The sequence below is a fragment of the Plectropomus leopardus genome, chromosome 22, assembly GCF_008729295.1.
Source record: "Plectropomus leopardus isolate mb chromosome 22, YSFRI_Pleo_2.0, whole genome shotgun sequence".
NCBI classification, from domain to species: Eukaryota; Metazoa; Chordata; class Actinopteri; order Perciformes; family Serranidae; genus Plectropomus; species Plectropomus leopardus.
The window spans coordinates 18,428,144-18,452,565 of NC_056484.1; the positions used below are offsets into that span (position 1 = coordinate 18,428,144).

Genomic DNA, 24,422 nt, shown 5'->3' on the forward strand with positions numbered 1-24,422 from the left:
TTAATTGCTCCTGTGTTTTGTTTTGTTTTCCTCTTTTTTTTACTTTAATATATGAATATGGTTTTTATATGTTTAAGTTGTTACATTATTGTAAATTGCTCCTGTGTTTGGTTTTATTTTACTTAAATTACTAAATATATTTCTAAATGTTGGTTATTATTTTAGTTATTGTTAATTACTCCTGTTTTCTGTTTTATTTTGCTTACATTTCTAAATATATTTCTAAACGCTGGTTATTATTTTCATCATTGTTAACTACTCCTGAGTTTGGTTTTCTTTTTTATTTTACTTAAATTTCTTAATATAATTCTAAACGTTGGTTATTTTAGTTATTGTTATTTACTCCTGCGTTTGGTTTTCTTTTTTCTTTTACTTGAATGTATAAATATATTTCTAAAATTGGTTATTATTTAAGTTATTGTTAATTGCTCCTATGTTTGTTTTACTTTTTCTTTAACTTGAATTGTATTATCTCTATTTCACAGTTTGGACAAGGTTTTAGTATGCAGGAAAAAAAACCCAACATAAATTCAGGTAACAGGTCTTTGTGATCGATAATTAGTTGAAGAAAAAACATTTACTTTTTCACCATAAAATTATCCGCAACTTCCTCCAAGAGAAGAACAAAAAATCATATCAATATGCGGCCAAAACTTAAGCTCTCTCTGACATCTAACATTACCCTTTATGCATTATTAATACTAAAATAAAGCTACAATCATTAAATTCAAGAAAGATTAAAAAACGAACCACCGAAATGCTGGCCTACATACAATAACGAACAGGTGAGGAAATAAATATTGCGTCACGTGACTGGGTCAGAGGTCAGACAACGCCGACAGGTCAGTGTGCTACCAAACTACTGCCCATTGCTAAATTAATTAAACAATGCAAAACAGAATGACAAACTACAACAAGAAAACACCTGGACCCACATTATAACAGCAAGGTAATTCTAATATACACGACCGAAGTGTTTTTATCCACATGGAGAAACTAACTGCAGTAAGTATATCATGAACTCATTTTCCATTTGCTAGGTGCTAACGTTAGCTGCTAACCTACCACGTCAGGCAATTCAAACTTTGAACAATGTTTCCGTTCAGCCACAAGAGGGAAGCCTACAACAGTTAAAATAAATTATATATATGTATATACTGTGTGTTACCGACAGTTTTAATGTTATTTTGGTGTATCCATAATTTAGCTCGTGGTTATGACAGCAGTATCTAAGGTACAAATGCAACTAGCTTAAGAAAGTCTACAAGTTTAATGGGAATATCCATAGACTGTATAAAATAGGGAATAGTCAGCATGTATGCACAGCAAAAATAGATGAAAAGGGAAGGCAAAAAAGGGCAAGAATTTTTTTTTTTTTTAAATATTATTTTTCGTATCCAAAGGCAACCTAAAGGGCTTTACAGATTATTCAGCCTAAAGGGCTGTACTTTTTCTTTCCTTTTATGATTTAACTTTACTTTACCAGAAAAAAAAATAATATCGTTTTTTTCAAGTGTCCAGGCAGCAACATGGGTTTTAGACAGACAACACAGAGCAAAAATATAACATCCAAAAAAAAAAGCAATTTCAATTTCAGTTTGCATTCTGTTTTGAATTTACGTTTTACAGAGTGTCAAAGCTTTTTCAGAATTGGGTTGTAGGAAAAATGCAGATATCAAGAAATAACATTTAGAGAATAATGGTTAACAGATATATTATCAATCTGTGTCATTCTGCTAACACCAAAGAAATTGATATTGACCTTTAACATGAAAGGATTCACTCCTCTTCCCTCCCCTCTCGTGACACAATATGTGGTAGGTTTACAGTTAAAGTATATAAATACATAAACTCCATATGGTCTCTCACTTAAACACATAAAAATTGATTGTATGGATTATTCTACCGGAAATCCAAAAGTACACGCAAATTAAGATTTGTTGATGAATAAATGTTGTTGTGTCACATCTGTCAGGTCGTCTATTTCAGCAAATAGTGCCATATCTAATGTTTGCGTGCATCTATTTGGTGAGTAAAATTCGGCAAATACAAGAAACAACTTCTCCAAGCTGACACTAGATGTCACCCTGACGTCTCTAGATAGCTCTCTAACTGTACATTTGTTTAAACACGGAGAAAGTTGCATATTGCAATTTTAAAATGTTGTTTACTTGATAATGCTGTTACCGCTGCTCAGCATACTGTAGCCCCCCCCCAACCAGGAAATCCAATTTGATTTTGATTTGATTTTTTTTTTTTTTTTTTTTTTTTTTTTAATTTAAATTTAATTTAAATTTGCCTATGGACATTGTACCGTATGCTGTACACTTCAGCAAAAGATAATCCACAAAATGCTGCAGTGAAACATTTTGAAAATCACCACAGAGGTAGTTGGGAACATGTAGAACAAGAATCTAGGCCTATTCATATTCTGTAACCTGCATTGTAGGTCTATTGTATGATTTTGATCAAATTGTTTTGATTGTTTAAAAGAATGTATTAAAAAAACAACCGGGTAGTGACTGCATTCAACAACAACAACAACAACAATAATAACAACAACAACAAAAAACACTTCGATATAGATTCCCGAGTTTTCGAGGTGTACCTGAATGCACCACGAAGCCGCCTACACGCTGTACCGTACTACACGGTGTAGACGCGCACTCAATTTTAAAGTGTAGATAGCGCGACTGAGCTTTTCTGAAGCGCAGCTGGCGTGACCGCAGTGGGCGGTCATCGTCTGGAAGTCATCGCTGCATACACGGGTTATGTGGTTTGACGGAAACTTTGTAGGCTTTGTTTAAAACTTGGAAACAACGGGACAGATTGCAGCTGAGTGAAAACGTCGAGGCTGCAAAATCATTATACAGAAATTATTAAAAACTGACAGTTTTCGGGTTCGCTGGGCGGGCTCCCTCCCACTCTCAGCACTTCTCCTTTTAACAGACGCGCGCTGCGCTTTTACGCACCACACTGTGGAGCAGAGCGCAGTGCCATGAAGACCGTCGATGTGTGAGCGTTTCTCTTTCACATCAAGATGATCCTGCTGTCTGCTCTGCTTTTGATCCTCAGGGGAGAAGCGGCCCGGTGCCTGGAGGAGAATGGAGACTTCACTTTTGATGGAGACATCCGCCACTTCGCCGTGGCCTTCAACACGCTTTACATCGCTACAGAGGAGAAGATGTACCAGCTGAGCCACGACCTGACTCTGGTCCAGACTGTGACCCAGAGAGGAATCTTGAGGGATGGGCATACTTTTAATCCACAGTTTAATCGGGTTTCTGAGACAGACGAGGGAAACGCAACTTTCAGCGTCAACATTTTGTTGCCGTTTGTTAAGGAGGACAAACTGATCAGCTGCGGTGTGATCGAGTGCGGTTACTGCGAGGTGCTGGACCTGAACAACATTTCAAATGTACTGTACAAGGAGCACACCTCCGTGGGATCCCCATGGCGCAGCAGCGCGTCCGTCGGTTTCTTGGTGGATGTTGAGGAGGAAAGTACTCAGACTTATATTCTGAGTGCCATAGAGCTAATCAAAGGCAAATCTACAAAAACCACCTGCCCCGCGGTTACAGAAGCCGTGTTCCTTCATAATACGAATGACAGGCAGAAAGGACTAATATTTTCCAATATTGGTGACTCCATTACCTCTTCTATCACTCCCGAAGACAGTGTGGAGTTCGTGGATGGATTTCAGGCCGATTTAATCATTTATCTTTTCTCCAACATGCCCCCAAAGGACAAAAGCAACAGAGTCCGTCTCATATGGCTCGAGAGCAAAGGGGGCAAGAGGGACACTCTCAGGTCTCTGCGGGGCGCGACTCTCAGTGTCTCTGATGGTGGTAAGGGCAGCAGACTGCTCGCCTCCTCCGTGATCCCGGGTGGGCCGCCGGTGCTGTGGAGCGGCGTGTTCAGTGTGGACGGAGGAGAAACCAACACCAAGCTGGTGCTGTTTGACATCAGCCCGGATCTCACCGGAGGCGCCGATGACGATCCAGACTTCTGCAGTGTTTGCCGTCAAAGCAGAACGCCGGTGTCGGTAGGTCCTTGTTTTATGAACAAACTACTTTTGAGTAATTGCGCATGTTGTTGTTTCCACCTGTTACAGCAGTTCCAACCGTTTACACATGACCAACGTTCAAAGAAGAATCACTATAAATTACAGGATGAAAGTTTTCCCCAGGGGATTTTTCGAAATTATTCTGAAGCATTTCCACAATGCAGATTAACACAAAAACAAAGTTATTTGAAAAATATTTCAAAGACTGCTTTTGTCTACAGGTTACAGCATATTGGAGGAAGGTTTTAAAACTTGATTTACTATTCAGAGTAAAACTGAAGCCCATAAGTTTAATGACTTTAAAAGGTTAGAGGCCGGTTTAAGAGGCTCTCAGGGAGTTGGCTTTCATGTCTATGATGACAAAATAAAATTTTACTGCCACAATTGAATGATCAGAATGTTAACCACACTATGTATACAAAATCAAGTTAGTCGTGTAATTTTGCTATGGTAAGCAAACAAAGTGGATGTACAGTAGCTTCAGTTATTGAACGTGATAGACAAACTTCATGCAAGCTGAAATGATATTCAGTATGATCTGTCCCCACGTAATTGATCATTGTTTAGTTCAAACCATGCAATACATTTGCCAGCACCTTCCTTTTGGACCTCTCATTTAAAAGAAAACTGAAATAAGAAACTAATGAACATGACTCACTTTTGGTTAAGCTTTGAATAATCACAAACTATCTCAAGTTCCCTGGACACTTGTTCAGAATCCATTAATACCTGTTGGATCCTAGTCAGATGATCATTGTTTTCGTGTTTCTCAGCCAAAGATTCTGAAGCAGAAGGCAGTTCTCTTCAGGCAGAACAGCATGACCTCTGTGCTGGCGGTGAGACAGAGGGCCTGGATGGTTTTCTTCATCGGGACAGGAGACGGGCAGCTCATTAAGGTGTGTACAATCTATCATCTATCATTGAAAAAGGAACATACTTATAATCAGTCCTTTAACAACACAAGTAAAAGTTTGACAAGATTATATTCATTAACTGAAAGTAACTGATTTGGAAAAAAGTATTCACTTGCCAGTTTGCAGTGTTATACATCTAGTGAAATGTGATGTGAAATAATCAATTGTATGCATATCTTCTGGGCAGTGTTTATTTATGAAGGGCAATGCTCTACAGGAAGAAAGACTGTCTAAAATGCTCCATTATGACCTTAAATTGGAACCATAATGTGATTTAATTTGATGCGCGTAGATTCAGATGGCGTTGGCAAATTGGCATTTCAATCTTCTTAGCATGCCGTGAAAAATGATGTCCAATATCTTTCATTAGCTTTGGTTAATGATGACCAGCTTCCTGTCATCCCCATCTTTATACCTTTGACTTCTCCATGTCATCGTCCTCTGTCTTCTTCTCATCTACTTAATACAATAACTGATATTTTGCAGAGACTTTTTATACATGTTCACTTTCATAAATTGAGCAGAATCTGGGAACACTCCTCACTAAACCCTCTGCTAGACACAATAGGCTCATTCATGCTGAGTTTACTTTCACAAGTGTTTATAAACCCCTAAGTGTATTTCTCGCCACTTTGCAGCTGAGGCCTAACAGCGAAGAAAGGCTTTTCTATTGACTCGCTGGCAAATGTCACACACAAGGGAAAACAGCTGATAGCTTGTAGCAAAACAATCCAGAAAGTGCAGACCGCTCGCCTTTTGCTCTTAAAAATACAAAGAAGCTTCTGCACTCTTCAGGTTGTGAGCATTTAACTTACTGTGTTCAATATGAGACGTACCAAATACTGTTTGTGTAGCATTATAAGTTATTTTATTTTTGTTTTCTTATATCATGCCAGAGTATAATCCCTCAACAAGAAAAAAAACAAGGGCTTGCCATAAATATCATAACCACACTCAGTGTCTTACTCCTCAGTATCTGTCCCTTCTTGTAATGAAATCAAATCTGATGTGATACATCATGTGGTGGGAGAGTAGGTTCACTGTCAGGGTAGCATGTATGTGTGCAGGGTTGAGTGGCACACCTAACCACCTTAACCAAGTTTATTTTCATTCAGGCAGTTATTGACACTAACAACATACACACTATCAACTCCTTCCTTCTTACCAACACCTTCATGATTCATTTCCTGTCACAGTTCAACAGAAGCAGGGCCCAAATTCAGACACTTTAACAGAGTAAGAAGGCAATTTTACATTAACTCTAAACTGAGTGAGATGAACAGGAAGTATGTGTGCGACTGCCATGATAAGAGCTGTTGGAATTCTCCTAATATTAAGGAAAGGTGTGTCAGTGCATCCATTATAATCTCCTTTAGCATAGGATACACTGGCACATCCTTTACCAAAGGAAAGGAGATAATCCATCCCATAGTTCTTCGTGGCGGCAACTTTTAAAGTGATGCTAGTGACGCTGAAGCTATTTGGGGAATTGGCTGTTTTATTACATCACAGATCCAAAGTCTGTATGAGCCCAAACACAATCATGTGAACATGAAGCCATTTACTGAGCTGTGTGCTGCTTCTTAAGCTGTTATATACACACGCTTAAAGTCAGATCTTTGCCCTGAATTTCGGCTATGTATTTTTAAAAACCATATTTGTTATCGCCTCTTATATGCAGATTTTGTTATTGTATTTTATCATGTTTTATGTGTATTCAATATTTACTTTTGGTTGTTTTCTATAACAGAGCTTCTAGCAAAAATATTTTATATGATTGTAATTCTGTACTTGCAGTGACAACAAACGTGTAGCCTATAAGATCAGATCAGCACATTAACTAAAAACACGAGGCGATGTTTTAAGACAGCTGACGTTTTCAAGTCATCACGTCTGAAACGTAAGAATGCTTATATGAACAGTAGTGGATCTAACTCATCGTACATATTTTCATATTTGTTATTATCATAAAATCATATAAGGATTTATGATGATAAATATGAGGGGAAAAGGAGGGTGAGTGTGAGCAGCCATCCCAGTCACAACATTACATTTCACGTCTGTGACTGGCAGCCTTTATTACTCCTTATTTTAATTCTCATCTAGACTACTTTTCAAATGAAGTCTGAGTCCAGAGCTACACCAACATGACATTTCTTCTTCAGGTCTTTACCATTCAAGAGAAACATTCTTGCACATAACCACTAAATTGTTGAGCACACTTATTCAGTGACTGTGCTGGTCCACAATCATCTGGATTAATATGTAAACTGCCGGGCCCACTGTAGGCATAACCATGACACTTCTGCTTCTATCCTGAACAGCACAATATACAGTTGCATCACATCCTGTGTAATGCTAAATGGTCAAGTGAGTCAACACAGTGGAAATGACATGATGAGAACATAATGACAGAAACTCAACAGAAACACTTTTTTCTGCACTGATGTAAGCTCTTTGTGGTGTCAACACAGTGGGCCCATTAGGACTGGAAAACATCAGTGGATTAACGTCTTCCTCAACAACCATAATGGTGGTGAACATTAGCAAGTGGCTTGACCTCTAAGAGAAGCCTTAACCACAGACTCACAAGGAAATGCAGTTCTACCTCTACAGAATCACCACAGCCATTAATTGCAGTAGTAAATAATTTAGCCATTATTATGCCCTCAAAGCTCTTGTGTAGTATACTGATACATAACACCCTCTGTTAAATTGTATTTTTTTTTTTAAAGTTTGTAAGATAGTTGTATCAACAAACATTTTAGCAGACGGGACCTTTAGTTTTACTACCTGTCAGAAACAGTGATAGTGTTCTTAAATGGGGCTATATTTCACTTGCAGACTTCATTACTTATTTAACGTCTGTTTTTCCCTACAATATAAAGTTTTTAGTCCTTTTGTCTCACTTCAGTCATTTTTTGATGCCGCAAATTGTATCTTGTGGAATATAAAAAAAACAAAACAATTGGTGTTGTTATTCTAGTAAGCTACTAAAAGGTTAATTTGGTAGCTAGGTTGCCAGTTGCCACCACTCTACTCTGCGTTAACATGGCAGTTACCTCTGATAATACTGTCCCAACCCTTGCCATTGTAGCAGAAATGTAACGCCCTCCCGCCAGGTTAAGACATCAGCTCTGTCAGCACTGTTGCTGCTGTTAGCACCATTCGCTGTCGCTGCTGTCAAAGCCACCTCCTTGTTGCGTAGCGTGTGCACACAACCTGTTATATGCTCTGTCTGTCGTATGTCATAAACAGCTCTTTTAAGGAGGAAGTCACTTTAGGGTTTTGCTAAATATCACTCAAAAAAGTCATCTTCTCTCTTCATCCACTCATTGAATCATAACCGATGATATTCAACAACAGAGCAGCTCAGTCTGTCAGAAACATAACAAAGTATCATTTTTGTTGTCAGCTTGCTGTGGACAAGAACTATTACACCACCTGTCCGACAGTGCTCTACAGGGCCAATGATGATCGCAAAGTGCTTCCCAAAATACATCTGGATCAAGTGGGGCTTAAACATGTGTACTTGCCATTTCAAAAACAGGTAGGTGGACATGTATCACCTGTAAGGCTCTGTCTGAATATATCTGATTTGCTTTGTATGTAAGTGTTTCTCAGCCGCTGTGTTTGTGTGTTCCAGATAAAGCGTGTGCCTGTGTCACAGTGCAGCACATACACAAAGGTGGAGGACTGTTGGTCTGCACAGGATCCGTACTGCGTCTGGTGCGGCTCTAAAAGAAGGTCAGAGAAACGACGTCTGTAGTTGACCCCTTTAAACAACTACAAAGTGGGTTAAAACACATTTTTTTTCTCCTCCTAGTTGCACATTCCAAGATGAATGCCGAGATACAGACTGGTTATCTATTCCTGATGATTTTCAACCCAAAATGGTTTCTTACAAAGTTGTAAAGGACACTGACCAGGTACAAGTAAACTTTTTGCTGTAATCAGTTGTGACTGTCAGTTATGTCTCTTGTAAACACAACATCCTTCCTTTTTCAGATCACACTGAACATCCACACACACCTGACTGTGGGCGAGAAGGCAGGGTCTAACTTTAACTGTGAATGCTTATCAAGTCCCAGTGGGTTTTTTCTCCAGACAAAACCTCCACCAAATTTCCCACAATGCACCTGCATTCTTTCAAACAGAGCACTTCCTGCTGAAGGTCAGTGACTTTTGATAAATATAGTGATCCTGTGAATTAAATACCTGAAAATCAATTACATTTACACTGTCACAAGACTCCTATAGAATGGAAAAGTTGTCAAATCTATGTTTCGTCATGTCATATATATTGTTATCACATACAGATGTGTGTTGCGTAGCATTCTGACCAAGACTCTGACAATACCTGCATTATTTTCACTCATCAGGGCTGCGCGTCACAGTTAGGATGAGATTTGGGACGACGGAATTGTCAAATGAATTTAAGCTCTTCAACTGCTCTGACATCAGGGGACCACCAACTTCTGCCCTGTGAGTCTAAACGCATTTTCCAGAAATCTAAGTTGATAGATCATTTTTTTAATAAAAATATTAGAAGAAAGAACAAATTAAAAGTTGAAACACAAAGTAAGTCAGAAGCACCACTGATGAAATTATCAGTCAAGTTACTTAGAATTTTCTTTTAATCTTTTTAGTTGCTTGGAAAAAAAAAATCAGAGAGAAGCTGTAGTTCCTAAGGACACCTATACTTTCTTTTTTATTTCCTCTCTTTGTAAAGTTCGTTCATTATGTATCAATGTAGAATATCGCAGATAAACATCTTGCACAAGTTACATCTCTGTCATGTTTGTGGGTCTCCTGTGCCTCTGTCTGTCCGTCTCTTTCATTCTCCTGAATGCAGTATTCCAAGAAGGTTTTGGGTTTTTTGTCAAATTTGGCACAGCTGCTACTTGGCTTTAAGAATGAACTGATTAGAATTTGGCGGTCAAGGTTGCAGCGGCACATTTACTAACTAAGGAAGCAAAGCTTCAGTGTGTAACCAACAAGGGATGAAATAAGTTGCTTTCATAAAAAAAAAAAAAAAAATTTAAATGTTAAACTAAACAAATTAATTGATTGTACTTAAGACATGGTTGGCAGTCTTCGCAATACATTATCAGAAAGAATATACAATGTTGCTGTCCTGAGGGTTTTATGTTGTGTCCAGTGTTATCAAAAACAAGAGGTGATTAGTTTCGTTTTGTCTTCAGGTGTCGGCAGTGTGTCGAGGCTGGATGTGGCTGGAGTGTAAATGGCTGTTCCTGGGCAAATCAAAAAGTGGGGAATGTGATTATGCATGCTTTTATATTTATCTAACAAGTATTTTCAGACATGTGACCAGGTGCTACATTTGGACATAACTGTAACAGCAACCACATTAAGGACTTAGGGAGTCTTTATTGGCATTTCAGCCATGCGGTACAAGGAAAGAGCAAAATTAAGTACTGATAAATCAGTGATCATGAAATAAAAATATTTTAATGAATAAACAGATAAAGTAAGCATTGCAGTATATAAACAGTCAATATCCTAAATCTTAAAAAATGAGAAAAATTAATCAAAGTGCCCTCTGGAATGTAAAATTTATAATATAAAATATAATTAAAATACTAATTCTAAGATGTTTGCAAGCAACCTGTTTTTTTTTTTTACTCTTTCCAGTGTTTGAGCTAAGCTAATATTAGCCAAAGCTGGTCCTGAATCAACTCTTGGAAGCTGTGCAGTGAATATCATGTAAACCTGTGTAATGTCTTCTCCTCTCTTGCTCTTCAGGTTAGTGTTTGCGAAAAGATGGACTCGGGGATGAGCTTTTCCGTGAGTCTGAACCTCAAATCTCACACACATTCTTCCTCTGATGCTCACCTCATTCATATTCAGTAGATATTAAAAGGTCCATTGAAGGCCACGCATTAAAATGCATTATCTTTGCGTGTGTGTGTGTGTGTGTTTGTGTGTGTGTGTGTGTGTGTGTGTGTTTTACTATCAGAGACCAGAGATCTCCTCCATTACTCCAGATGTGGTGTCTTTCCATGGCAGAAACCATGCAGTGTTGACGGGTTATAACCTCAGTGATGTGACCAGAGTGAGGATCCAGGTGTACAAGGACTGCACTCCACAAGAGTGAGTCTGTTCACATGCGACTCAGATTACACTTACACTCTGAATGGCATTTCGAAGATAGAAAGTGTTATAGGGAGGAAATGCCACCAAAATTAAAAACTGTACTAGTCTGATGGTATTGACTGTTTACTCAAAAAAAACCCTCAGAATCAGTGACTTTCCAGTCAGTGCGACACGTGCACAGCTCTCACCTAAAGTCAGAAACTGGATTAAACCATGGTTCTGCTTCACAAACATGATAAAGGACATTTTGTTTGAGGTTATGTTGTACTGTGACAAGACACAGAAACCATAAAATAAGGGTTATGTTGTGGATCAGAACATGGTTGTAAATCCAGATTATAAACGTTTGGTTGGTGTTACAATCAGTCAAAAACCAAGAGGCAACATCTGGGGCTGAAAAACCAAAACCAATGCAGAGGTGCTCAAAACTGCAGTTCCTCAAATGGCCACCTTGGGCTGGCTCCAAAAACGACTCAATCCCCACAGAGCCCTTCAAATACTCAACAGCAAAAAGAAACATGTTTATAGCCTGGCACAAAAAATGATTTTGGTGTCTAAAGCTAATTTCCTGGTTCATGGCAGGCGTTTTTGTATAACTCTTACGTTTATGTTTTATTGAGGCTTAAAGTTATACATAATTATAGACTTTGAGTGACATGTGGGTGCTGTCTTTGAGTCACACGTGGTTACCACGGTGACATCTATGGTTAGGTAACCATCGTGTAACCTCAGATTCACAGAGTGAAGATGTATGTGTAAGATGTCACTTTTTGAGTGTGGTTTCAGCTCATGAAAGTTAATTGTTATATTTTTGTCACCTAAAAAAGCTTTTTTTTTTTACTAAAAGACCTATGGTCACTTCCACATTTTGCTTGTTAGTGCTGTTGCTCAGAAAGACATTTTGGCATTCTGGCATTAACTTGAAACTAAAGCTGAGTGTGCTTCAGCTTAAGGGATTGCGGAATTGAACCTGTTTCCAGAGTTTTTTTATTTGGAAATGTTGGCATACAAAACAAATACAGTAGGCGTGTACTTCAATAAAGATTTACTTTTTTTTTTTCATACTTAAAAAACCCACCTATCTAGAACATGGAGGACACCCGCCTAGAAAAGCAGAGAGTTTTTACATTATAAAAATGAAATAAAATAATGCACAGACGCAAACACTTAAAGGAATCACGGTGTTCATGTGTTTCTTTAATGCAACATATTTTCTGACGCACACTCTCTGTCGCTGTGTGTGTGTGTGTGTGTGTGTGTGTGTGTGTGTGTGTGTGTGTGTGTGTGTGTGTGTGTGTGCGTGCGTGCGTGCGTGCGTGCCCTTTGGAGTGGAACTCCGCTGTGTGCGATACAGAGAGCAGAGGAGAATGTAAATGCGCGGCCATGTAGAGACAGAAATGACATGCCATGGTGTAAATAAGATAAATAACACAAGGTTATTTAGTATGTTTAATAAAAGGACAAAGATATCCTTAAATGACCTAATATAATCGTAGGGGAAACACTGCATACAAAAGCACTGTGGTGCATTTCTGCCCATGTCAACCGACAAGTTGTACATATTGAATGTGATGTATGTATACAGTAAAAGGCATTTACCCACAGGCATCATTAGCAAAAGGAGAAACAGAGCATCCAAACTACTCACAGACAAGAACACAAATATTAGGGCGAGAAAGCAAATGCAGAATAGGATGTTTTAAATATAAAATGAAATAAATACATTTGGACAAAAACAAAAGCAGTATGACTAGTTGAACAATATGTCGTGGTTTGCATGGACAAATATCCTACTTTAGAGATGACTGCTTGGTGATATCAGGCAACCTACCTACATACCTATGTATGTCAATACCGGGTCCCAAATGGAGATGAATTTGTCTCTAGACCTTCTTAGTGTGGTTTCCAGATCTTTTCAAGAATGTTTGAATGATTTGTTGTCATATGCTTGATTTAGAGTTGTGTCAAAATTTCAAGGCACCAATGTTTTGCTGTTTAATATGTTTACATTATTTTGATGATTTGTAAAAGCACTGATTATTCTGGTGTGATAGATTATAAAAGACATGGTGAGTTAAAAGAATTGTTTCATTTTAATTTTGTTGAGGCAGATTTTGCTGCTCTGCTTCTTGCTATTTCAGATTTTCTTCATATTATGGTTGTCATCATCTTAAAGTGACAGTTCACCCCAGAACCCAAAATACTAATTTTTCCTCTTACCTATAGTGCTATATATCAATCTAAATAGTTTTGTTGATGACACTCAGCTTGTGGTGCTCAAAGTGCCAAAAAAATAGATTTGAAAAACTGTCTCTTTCCAGAAACCATGTCCCGGTTACTCAAAATCCACAGACCTTGTTTTGAGCAGTTTAATGCAAGAACTATTTTTTAACAGCACTATTGTGCAGAAGGACGCATGCTTCAACTCATGGACACAACACTCGTGCTTGTGATAAGCAGGAAATGTAAACATAATGGCATCCTCCTCAGCTGAGCTGTAATATTAGCTAGCTTAGAGGTGCTAGATGAGGATGCATGCCTTTGCTCAATATTAAAATTAGCGGATGTAGTTCAGTAGAGAGAAAATAGTGCATTCTGGTCTCAGTGAGGCTAACTGGTTTCTCTCTCTTTTCTCCTGCGTGCTCTGATTAGATCTCCTGTGTGGAACAACACTGATGTGAATCTGACGTTCCACATTCCCAGATCGGATTATAAAGGTGTGGTCAAAGTATGTGTTCTCCTCCCAGATGGCAGTTGCCATGGCAATGCCAAAATCACTTACCGCTCATCCCCATCCTGCACCGGAATTACACCTAACAGCAGCTGGATCAGGTATGACTGGATTTTTGTTGGCATTTTTGATATTCCCACAAATATACAGACTTTGATGAAAGGGGCAGGGTAAGGGATTAGATGTGACTCGGTAAATTGACAATACTTTGATGACTGTGACGACGTGAAATTATTTCTCATTCACATTAATAATTCCAACAGTTATTATGTTGCAGTAAATGCTTCAACACACTAACATTGGTTAACATCATGTTTTGGTGTCACTTTCTCCAAATCAAAGTGCATTTACTTAACACCACACACGACAGCATTTTGGCAATGTATTTAACAGTAACTTCTTTCTTATGTTAGTCTAATTTTAAAATGTTGGAACAGGTTTAGTGCTTTAGCAATCAAGTGCAAAGTGAAGGAGTGTAAAAATATTACGGGCTTTTCATGCTATGCGTTCAATAGCAGAAGTAGACAGAAGCAGCGCAGACTTTCTTACATCTATTTGCAAGTCAGTCTGAATGCATGTCCAACACTCTGACTTGCACACATACAGACTCCTGTTAGTCCAGCAAAACACCAGGACATTGCAGTATTTTAGCATTATAGTGTTAGGCCTGCTAGTAGCTGCATGTGTGTCCCTTTGTATCATTCATTCATGCCCCCTCTCTAAACTCTGAGGTTTCTGTTAGTACGTGAACACAGCGCAGGCAGAGCTCTCCATGAGTTGTTTCTTTCCACAGCAGCAGTTTGTGACTCTCAGGCTTGATAATTGGAACTGTTAATCCAGTCAGAGTCGATCAGATCGATGGCTGAGAGGAGCAGCTGCTGCGACTGAAAATAAACTTTTAGACCCAGCAGAATGAACGGTTTAGTTTTACTTTAAGGGCGTCTGAAGTTCTACTGTGTTGAGAATGTGCTCTGACAGTGGTGCTATAAATAACCAAACAGTATATAGTCCAATAGCGCTCCTAATGAACAAAGCAGCTCCAAAGATAGAAAATCTTTGTGACGGCATATGTTTTGAATTTGGTGGTCCATCACAAATATATAAATGTTTGGGAAACCCTGCAATCATGTTTTCATTGCTGTTTACCATCTCAAATTATCCATTAAAAAATATCAGCCATTTCTATTTAGACTTAAGAACAATATTGACTCTCATCATGAGGCTCTTAAACTTACCAGGTGGAACCCATGAAGTGCAATCATGGTCAGGAAAAGGCACTGTAGCTGGATCTCCTAAAGTAACCTCCTCCTGACAGTCGCTCATGGGCTGTCTCATACGCCATCGACCATTTTTGACTTGTTCCCCAGTCATTTCAGACAAACCTTGATGACCTTTGAAAGACATCTTTAAGTCTTTCGGGGACTGCGCACATATGTGTTTCCATGAAGAATTTTGAACATTGCACCCTTGTCTTTCACTGTAACCCAGTGAGCCTCCAATCCATCATCTGATGGAAACATTGTAAAAGAAAACTTTAATAAGAATGCATTCATGTTCTCAGCTGGAGAAGTAGCGGTATTTTTACTCAGTGGAAGTAGCAGACAACCGGATGCAACTCTCTGCTGCCTTTGCCTACTTCTGCTCTCAGAACACACAGTATGAAAAAGGCCTTATGTGCAAATTAGTACCGAGTTCCACCAGAGTTGAAACAAGAAATACCTATTTCTGCAGGTAATTTGGACAATTAATATAAAGTGACACTTGCAGCATGCATGAAAATCTCAGCCTGATCATTATTTAGACAGTAGAATATTGATTGTAACCACATCCTTCACTGGGAGCTGCCTCTACAGCCCCTTTCAGGTTAGAGCAGCATGTGACAACATGGTGATTAACTGATTTGACAGTTTGATTTAATACATTGTCATTCAGATGCTTTTGACAGCACTGTCAACAAAAAGAAGCTATCAAGCGAGCAGTGAAAATGTAAGCAGGCTATTTTAGGATCTGCCCCAAGTGACGTGTCACTAACTTTAATCGATTTGACTGAGACCTATTCTAGGATATTATGTTAGTAGTAAGTGAGAAACAGTCTCAGGTTGAGGGTCATTTCTGGGGAAAGACAGCCACTTCCCAAAAGCACTGTCTTTCACCATTAGACCACTTCCCTTTTTTAGTTGGAGCATAGCAGAAAGCGCCACTTCTGCCTTTGCAAGAACACTTCTTTTAACACTGTTGCTTGTTAAGTTGCATAATTTCTGTATACATGTATACATCTAAGTTTATACATAATGTATACACTTAAAAATTCTAGGGCCATAACCATTTTCTTGTCACCATTGTCTTATTATAAAGAGGTGAGAATTATTACCTTGAACTTGTACTTAAGCTCACATTATGGTGACAGGCTTATTTATGGTTTCTGTGTCTTGTCACAGTACATTTTGGGAGTGGTTATTACCGGTTGCACCATTTTAAGTCACAATCAAATACTAGAGGAACAGATTTTTATTCTCAGTTTTATAATTTTGACACTGCCATTGCACAGAAATTCACTTTACACTTATATGTATGTAATCCTTATATAAAGGTGGTAGCAGCAGATATGTGTTAACCATCATATCAGGCTATCATTGTTCTCTGCTGTTTCTTTTTCTCTGACTGGTTGCTGCTTCATGTCCTGTAGTGGAGAGAGGAAGATCAAACTGATGGGATCCCACCTGGAGTTTGTTGAAGGTGTCCTGCACAGCCACGCCCCACAGGAAGTCAGACCTCCCTGCAACAGCAGTAATCAGGTGGGACATAGACCCCACAGTGTCCCACTGTATTGTTGTCTCACATTAATTATGCAGCAACACAGCACATTGTCACATTATATTGCATCATGCCAAATTATAGTATGTTATGTCATGTCACATTATCACATGTTGTCCTCACGCAGCATTACATTAGTATGTTACTTCAAAGTCATGTGTCAACACATGCACAAATATGCAGAGAGAAGCATGTCATACATTACTTTATTATACTACATGTCATGTCATGTCATGTTATGTTACATGTTCTAATGTTTGATCTTCTTTTACATCACATTTGTGTTTTATTATGTTGTAGTAGCATATTTTGCAATTCAACATCAGCCAGTGTCACTTTGTTTCATCTTATTTTGTCATATAATCTTTATGTCACATTGCTGAGTTTACTATGTCACCATCATCAACAGTTAATGGCATGACATACAGATTATGTTATATATAACCTAGAATGTTTTTAAATTCTCTGCAGAGTCTCTCCTATGACACACCTGCAGCTAAAAATGGGATTTCTACCAGCGCTGTTTATATCAAAGTAGCAAATACAACCGTGGCCTGCCCCACAATGATCTACCATCCTAACCCCAAGTTTACCACCTTCACATCCAGAAGGAAAGGAAACATTGTGCGCATTGATATACAGGTAATGCATGTTTCTTTAACACATGTGTACAAATATATAAAATACGTCCATCAAAGGTCAATGTTGCTTTCTGTTTTCATTTTAGAAAACAACAGATGAACTGGCGATGACCCACACAGAGTTATCAGTTCAGGCTGTTCATGATGGAAAACCATACGACTGCATCATGACAGGCAAAGAACACAGCAACAACACCGACTTTTACATCTGTGAGATTCAAAACTCGCCCAACGTTAAATTTCAGGAGATAATGGTAAATCTTTCAGTCACACAACACCAATCTATAACAATACTATAGAAAAATAGAATGCTTGTTTTGTTGTAAGAATAGTTACATTTAAAATATGACCAAAAACATTCAAAGTCCTTGAAAGTATGTTGCTCTCCATGCAATAGTTACTAACACCTCTTTTCAAAGCACAAACATGTATTTGTGCTCTGCAAAATTTATTTTAAATATAGCATGGTTATCGCCTTTTTTACAGATAAAGTACGGGAACGAGACAGTGACACTGAACGTGAGCTCTGTATCACCTCTATACGCTCTGTTTGTCCTCATGCTGATACCCGTCATTATTGTTGGTAAGTACACAAAGCAGGGCTGAATAATTTGACTCATTTTAGTCCACAAGTAGCCTGAAAGGCATATACAGCTCAAACCGTAACTTTTCTATTTTTTTTTTATATTCTCTTTGTCTACACGGTGTTGTTTTTCAGTGGTGTTTATCGTCTACCAAAGACAACAAAGGAAGCTCACTGATCGGATGAACAAGCGCATGGAAGACCTTGAGCTCGACATCCGGAATGACATTAGACAAGGTAAGTCACAATTTTTTGCAATGCATCTGTAGTATATTGGTAAAGTGAAAGCCCATATACGAGGTAATAAACACATATCAAAAAGTTCAAGAAGAAGAAAGGTTACATGCTGGACTAAAGACAATATAAGAGAAGAGAAAACAAAGTCTGCACACTAGATTATGCTCAGTCATGCTCTTCATAAGTCTAATGAAATGTCACCTCAGTGGTAATTATGGAAACTTGCAGGGGGTGCCAGAGGGAGACACACTATTGTGCATATTTAGTGAGCCGCATACAGCTGAAGTAAACCAGAAAAGCTAGAAACTTCTTTTGGCAATAAGCGCCAGGCGAGCAACTCCGCTGGAATAAATAGACACCATCTTGGCATGTAGTATCTAGGTATTATTAGAAATCTGTGGTCGCAATAGATTCAAATACTGGCTGGTTATAACTGTGGAAAAAGATGCAAATTACATAAATATTAAAACTTCTTAAGCCACCCCAAAAGTAGATTGCTCTTTGCTGCTGTGCCTCTGTGTACTCACGCTCACATCTGTAACACCAGCAACAACAAAAGGATGCTTCATCAGGTGGACCTGCGCAAACCAACACAGAGGACGAATTCTGTACTCAACAAGGCTTTGCATAAGAGTGAAAAGGGGCTGTTGTGCATAACTGTGTCCCCAAAAATTTGATTTGAACGTGAACATGGTAAACACTGTATGTGCTGTCAAAATCAGCGTGTTGCATGTGCCACTGTGCAGCTTCAAACACTGGCCCCTGTGTTTAACCACTTTGTTTTATTATCTATGGATAACTCAGCATCAACACACTCACATGCAGTTCCTTTTTGTGGTGTGAAATGCCCTGAACGTGTTCCTTTTTCTGATGTCAAACTTGTTAACAATGCATCTGATTTTAAAAAAGATCAACACAAGGCCTCATTTGTTATCAGCTTTCAGCCTGCAGAGATGGAACAACAGTTAGTGAGTTGCAGCACTGGAACACCAATTTTTATTTCCTCTTTTCATTTGTGACTTGCAAACTGATGCTTGCGAGGCAAGTTTGCTGTTTTACCTGACAGTAAAGAGCAATATGTCTGCTCTGTTTTGTCGTTTGAACTTTTCTCTGGACAACAGTTTTTTTCTCAAGCCATGCTAGATTCAGTCAAACCAAGGTCTACAGGTCTGAAAGCAGCCTCACTTAACTGTCCTCAACAGGTTTTGTGGATCTGCAGACAGAGAAAACTGACCTGATGGAAAATGTGGGAGCAATTCCTTTCCTGGACTACAAGCACTTTGCTTCCAGGATCTTTTTTCCTGAGGTACAAGGGAGCTGGAAAGAAAGCAAATACCCCTACTTAACAAACATATGCTGTAAATTATAAAATATCAAGTATAATACATAACCATGTCCAGATTTACAAAGCTTTTTAAAATTATTTTTCAGAATGAATCTTTGATGACATCGTGTATCAAAGACATTGGTCAGGTAAAGTTTGACACCAGCTGTTATTGATGTCAGTGGCTCTCTGAAAATTCTGCCACTGATGTGTTGTTGTATCTGACCTAAAATCAGGATGTGGTGAAGGTTCATCTGGACGAATGTTGCCAGGGCTTGTCCAGGCTGATCCAGGACCAGCTCTTCCTCACATCCATGGTGCACGCTCTGGAGGAGCAGAAGAGCTTCAATATCAACGACAAGTCAGTTTATGATATTTTTCTGATCATGCAGATGATTTTTCTGTTTAATTATTAAATTGTGAAATAGTTCAGTATATTGTGTGGTTCTCTTCTGTGTGGCTCTTTGTACATGTCATTATCCACTCAGTTATCCTTTTGCACAATATTTTTTATTCTCTTCTTTCTCTGCATTATGTTATTTTTATCTACCTAATCTACTTTTGTCTCTTCACCTTTATGTGCTCTCTTCCAGGTGTACATTGGCGTCATTACTGACCGTAGCGCTCCACAATAACTTGTTGTATCTGACGGAGGTAATGGAGGCTCTGATGAAGACTCTGATGCAGCAGAGCAGCAACACTCAGCCTAAGCTGTTGCTAAGACGCACCGAGTCCACCGTGGAGAAAATGCTGACCAATTGGATGTCCATCTGCCTTTATGGGTTCCTCAGGGTCAGTTCCTCTTGTGTCCCTTTTAGTCATTGCTGTTCTATAAATATCCAAGGAAAAGTTCAGCTATTTGAACCCCTTCTAGCATTTTGGCTGTATGGATGAAGGTATCTGTCAGGGCATTTGTCCACGACTTTCATCCAGCCTGAAATACCTCAACAACGATTGGATGGATTGAAATGATAATTTAGTACAGACTTCACTGCCCAGTGGAAACTGTGATGACTTTAGTGATCTCATGAGTCTTTTCAAAGTAACACACTCATCTAAGATGGCGGATATGGTAAACATTACGCCTGCAAAACATCAGTGTGTTTATATAGTCACTGTGAGCTTTTACACAGAAATTGCACTATAGGACTGCTACAAAGTCTATTCATTATGCCAGTTTTGCATTTTTATGGAAAGCCAAACAACAACGGCATCATGCCACTGCAGTGTGTTTTTCTATTTTGAGCTATCTGCTAACTGCTATCAGTTACTTTTTTAATCTCTTGTGCTGATCGCACGCACAACCCTTGGTTGAAGCATCACACTTACCCGCTCAAGATCCCTTCTTGCCAGCTGTCCCTTTACGTAGACCTCCTCTCAGGGCTTTTACTACCTCGTTGCCAGCTCAAAGGCAAGACAATCATGTCGCCCAATTTGGTGTTAGACGAAATATTGGAGAAACTTGTATGTCGACACAAGGCATTGTGTGAAGTAACAGAAACATGTTGTGTTTTTGTGCAATATAGAAGTATTTGGCAGCAGTCCTCACCAACATTTGTCTTTTCTGGTTTGTATGTTAAATAACTGCATGAAGCAGAAGTGTTGCTGGAATAATTTTTTATTCTGAGCACAAGAGAGGACTTGGCTTGTTGTCCTTCAAATACTGCTACTCTGTGTTGTGTCTACCGTTGTGCCATACTGCAGCATTTTGTCCTGTGATTAAGCTTTGGTTATTCTGATCGTGTTAGGGTGTTTCTCTGTGAGGTCTCAACAGGCTACTTATAAATTCTTCATAGTCAACCCGCAAACTAGAAGTGTTACTTCAGCTGTATAAACCACATCCTGTGTTTTGTCGAGCACGTCTGCTGTACCTTATAACAGCTTAGTCTTAAGGAAAAATGAACATGGTTATTGACATTAGCTCTGGTTATTCGTTTTACCTGTATATAGTTCACAGTTCCGTGTTGTTACTTAGCTGCATTAAAAAAGGGCATACATCTTGATACTTATTTATTAATGTGTTTGTCAGTACTATTCTAGTCGCAGCTAACTGCAAGTTAAGTTTACAAGCCTTACCCCATTTATTACCAGACAGTGTAAACTGAAATAAACCAAAAATGCCACAGACAATTTTTTCACTTTGCCTTATTTGACCAACTGAGTTCCTGTTTCTGCCTTTGTGCAGGAAAGTGTTGGTCAGCACCTGTTCCTTATGGTGAGCGCTCTCACACAGCAGACAGCAAAAGGACCTGTGGATTGTGTGACAGAGAAAGCTCTGTACACACTCAGCGAGGACTGGCTGCTGTGGCAGGCTCAGGACTTCAGCTCCCTGGTACACACACACACACACACACACACACACAGCACACTTTCTTACATCTTAGGGCATTTGCACATTTGAGCTGATTACTCAGGTCCAAACAAGGTCATTTAATGTGAGGTGGTTTACTTATTTCACACTCAGGGAATAACTACTGAACTTTGTGGAACATTTGTGTTTTTTGTCTGAGTACTTCAAGTTTTGTTGGTTGTGCTTTCACATGTGGACGTTGTCATTAACACTTCCTAACACTTAGTTCTGTTTTCATGTTTTAGTTTTTAGTTCGGTAAGCTCTGTCTAGTGATAAAATATATATCAAGATACAAATATTCACCGCTAACTTGTTGCTTATTAGCATGTATATTAACTCTTTATCAGCCTTATTCTGCGTGACCATATTCTACAAGTTCTAGGTCATCAACTCATAACCTCCTAATTGAGGAAGTTAGGAAATTGTTGTACATGATTTACAACTTAATATGCTTTGCTCAGTAACTCATCTGAATTGGCTCTATTGAGCTATACAAATCCCAACCCAATCCTTTGTCTTATGTCAGCTATCAATTTAGTTTTTTCTCAGCAAGCCTTAATGCACAGCAACAACAAATCTATAATTTAGGTAGTGTTCCCCTTTAATGCATTCCAAAGCGAATCAGTGGTAGGACATTTCTATTGGATTGATTTCAAAAACTTAAAAAAAAAACCTTCATTGCAACCTCCCTATTAATGAGCATCAATTTAATGGTAGAAATGTGTATCTTATATATAAATAAGTGTTATCCAAAATATATGCACACTACCCCCAATTTTCCAAAACACGCACTTTATCAAAAAAGATGCAATATTATGAAGTTTCCAAATTGTGGTCCTGACTTTTTTCACTCAGTTCCAGGCTTTACTTGATAAGACAACATCCTCAGCGTGTGTGTGTATATATGAGGGATGTTTAACAAATTACGACAGCTTCTCAGTGGACAGCAGTTGGTACTAATTGACTTATACCTCTGTGTATTTTAAGGCCCTTTTTAACATGCAAAATAGTACTTGAAGAAGTTAGACATGGCTTTTACTTACAGCTTGTGTTATCTTTAAAAAATTAATTTCTTGAGCGTTGTGCAACAGAGAAGCTCTGAAATAATTCCTGAAACATAGTTACAACAATAAATATCTGATTATTAAACCTGTTACTTAATAAACAACAAGGGGGAATAGGTCATTTTTTAGTATCTACTTAACAAGTAGTGTTAAAAAAAACTTTATTATGGCTTCTGTTTAGAACATAATTTCAAGGACTCTGTGACAGTTGGTGACAATATATCCTCTGACTTTCACATTATACGTGCTGACATCACCATGTTAATATAGTGATTGTTAGCAAGTTGACTTCTAGCTCAAAGCTGTCAGTGCACAGTGGCTAGCACTGCACAACTTCCTCTTTCATGTATTTTAAGATCCTTGTGAACATGCAGTGAACATGCAAAGTAGCACAGCTTGACATTGCTTTATTTACTGCATGTTTTCAGTACATCATGGGGGAAAAAAACCACTTGTACTTTACACAACAGAGAAGTTACAAAAAAGTTTACGGAACACAGTGACAAAAATATTATTATTATTACTATTTTAAAAATCAAACCAATCTTAAAAAAAATGTTTATTGGGCAATGTATAATTCATGACCCCATTGCCCAATAAACATTTTTTTTAAGATTGGTTTGATTTTTCACTTTTGTTATATAATATTTATTCACCAATGCAGTACAGCTCTAAAAAAAGACAGGTCTCTATTTCCTGCATGTTGACAGGATGTCTTGTAAATCAAAGAGAAGTTAGGAAAGTTGTAGAAATACTGACCAAAAAAAACCTTGTTGAGATAATTTGAATTTAACCACCTTTCAGCTTATCAAGCACAGAACCACCTTTTATGGATTCTGTTTCAAATTTCATGGTTTCAAGGACCTTGAATACAACTGAAACTGAAAAGCAGTACCTTCCCATCTGACTGAATACTGAACCTGCTCGTTGTTATACATTAAAACCGAAAATGGGAGTGAAAGATCTTTGGTTTTGACAATAAGGGATGTGCTCAGCATGGTGACAGGAAACTAAATATTGAGTAACGCATGGGTTAAGCCTGTTAAGTGTGTGAAGAGGTCCACAGTGTGGAAGTTTTTTTTTTTTTACTGAATACTTGCACAACCACTGCTGCTCATTTGCACATATCCTCCAATTTTAATAATCAAATGTCACATGTGCAACAGATGAAGGAGTCGGCAGTCAGTTTTTATAAGTGGGAAGACTCTGCACAATATTGTGCCCCATAATACACCAGATTCTAAATTGTGACAGCATCTGTTTGACGAGGCAGGTACTCACAGCTAGACTAAAACACTTCATTCAAGGAAGTGAAGCGTCTCAGCATTTCTTAGATTAAGCACATCAATGAACCCACTTAAACTGTTGGAACAAGGTTCCTCTCAACACACCCTACCAGAGAAAGTGGTTCCTGACACAAGATGCAGACGAAGATAGTTTATTCTTGGTTATTTTATAATTTGCGCAATATTAGCATAGAAATTAAGTGATGAAATACATAGGAAAAAAACATACATGTTACAATGAGACAAGTGGATAACGATTGAAATGGCAACATGTTTAAAAACAAACTGCAATTT

At 38.4% G+C, this 24,422-nt stretch overlaps 1 protein-coding gene across 2 annotated transcripts in view; it reads left to right on the forward strand.

Moving 5' to 3' along the window:
• The first annotated feature begins 854 nt into the window (after positions 1-854).
• Positions 855-24,422, forward strand: part of plxnc1 (plexin C1) — a 39,921-nt gene continuing 16,353 nt past the window's right edge. Inside the window, exons 1-22 of one of the 2 annotated variants that reach the window (XM_042510990.1) lie at positions 855-949; positions 3,076-4,045; positions 4,840-4,962; positions 8,396-8,530; positions 8,627-8,727; positions 8,807-8,909; positions 8,989-9,154; positions 9,363-9,465; positions 10,185-10,251; positions 10,747-10,788; positions 10,961-11,094; positions 13,750-13,929; positions 16,515-16,623; positions 17,114-17,284; positions 17,370-17,537; positions 17,770-17,866; positions 18,002-18,103; positions 19,306-19,409; positions 19,535-19,576; positions 19,664-19,788; positions 20,021-20,219; positions 21,613-21,759. In XM_042510990.1, the coding sequence (XP_042366924.1) occupies positions 3,185-4,045; positions 4,840-4,962; positions 8,396-8,530; positions 8,627-8,727; positions 8,807-8,909; positions 8,989-9,154; positions 9,363-9,465; positions 10,185-10,251; positions 10,747-10,788; positions 10,961-11,094; positions 13,750-13,929; positions 16,515-16,623; positions 17,114-17,284; positions 17,370-17,537; positions 17,770-17,866; positions 18,002-18,103; positions 19,306-19,409; positions 19,535-19,576; positions 19,664-19,788; positions 20,021-20,219; positions 21,613-21,759 (3,279 nt within the window). In that variant the 5' untranslated portion in view covers positions 855-949; positions 3,076-3,184. Of the gene's footprint in view, positions 950-2,758; positions 4,046-4,839; positions 4,963-8,395; positions 8,531-8,626; positions 8,728-8,806; positions 8,910-8,988; positions 9,155-9,362; positions 9,466-10,184; positions 10,252-10,746; positions 10,789-10,960; positions 11,095-13,749; positions 13,930-16,514; positions 16,624-17,113; positions 17,285-17,369; positions 17,538-17,769; positions 17,867-18,001; positions 18,104-19,305; positions 19,410-19,534; positions 19,577-19,663; positions 19,789-20,020; positions 20,220-21,612; positions 21,760-24,422 lie in introns of those variants that run through there. The other variant, XM_042510989.1, reaches the window with a different exon arrangement.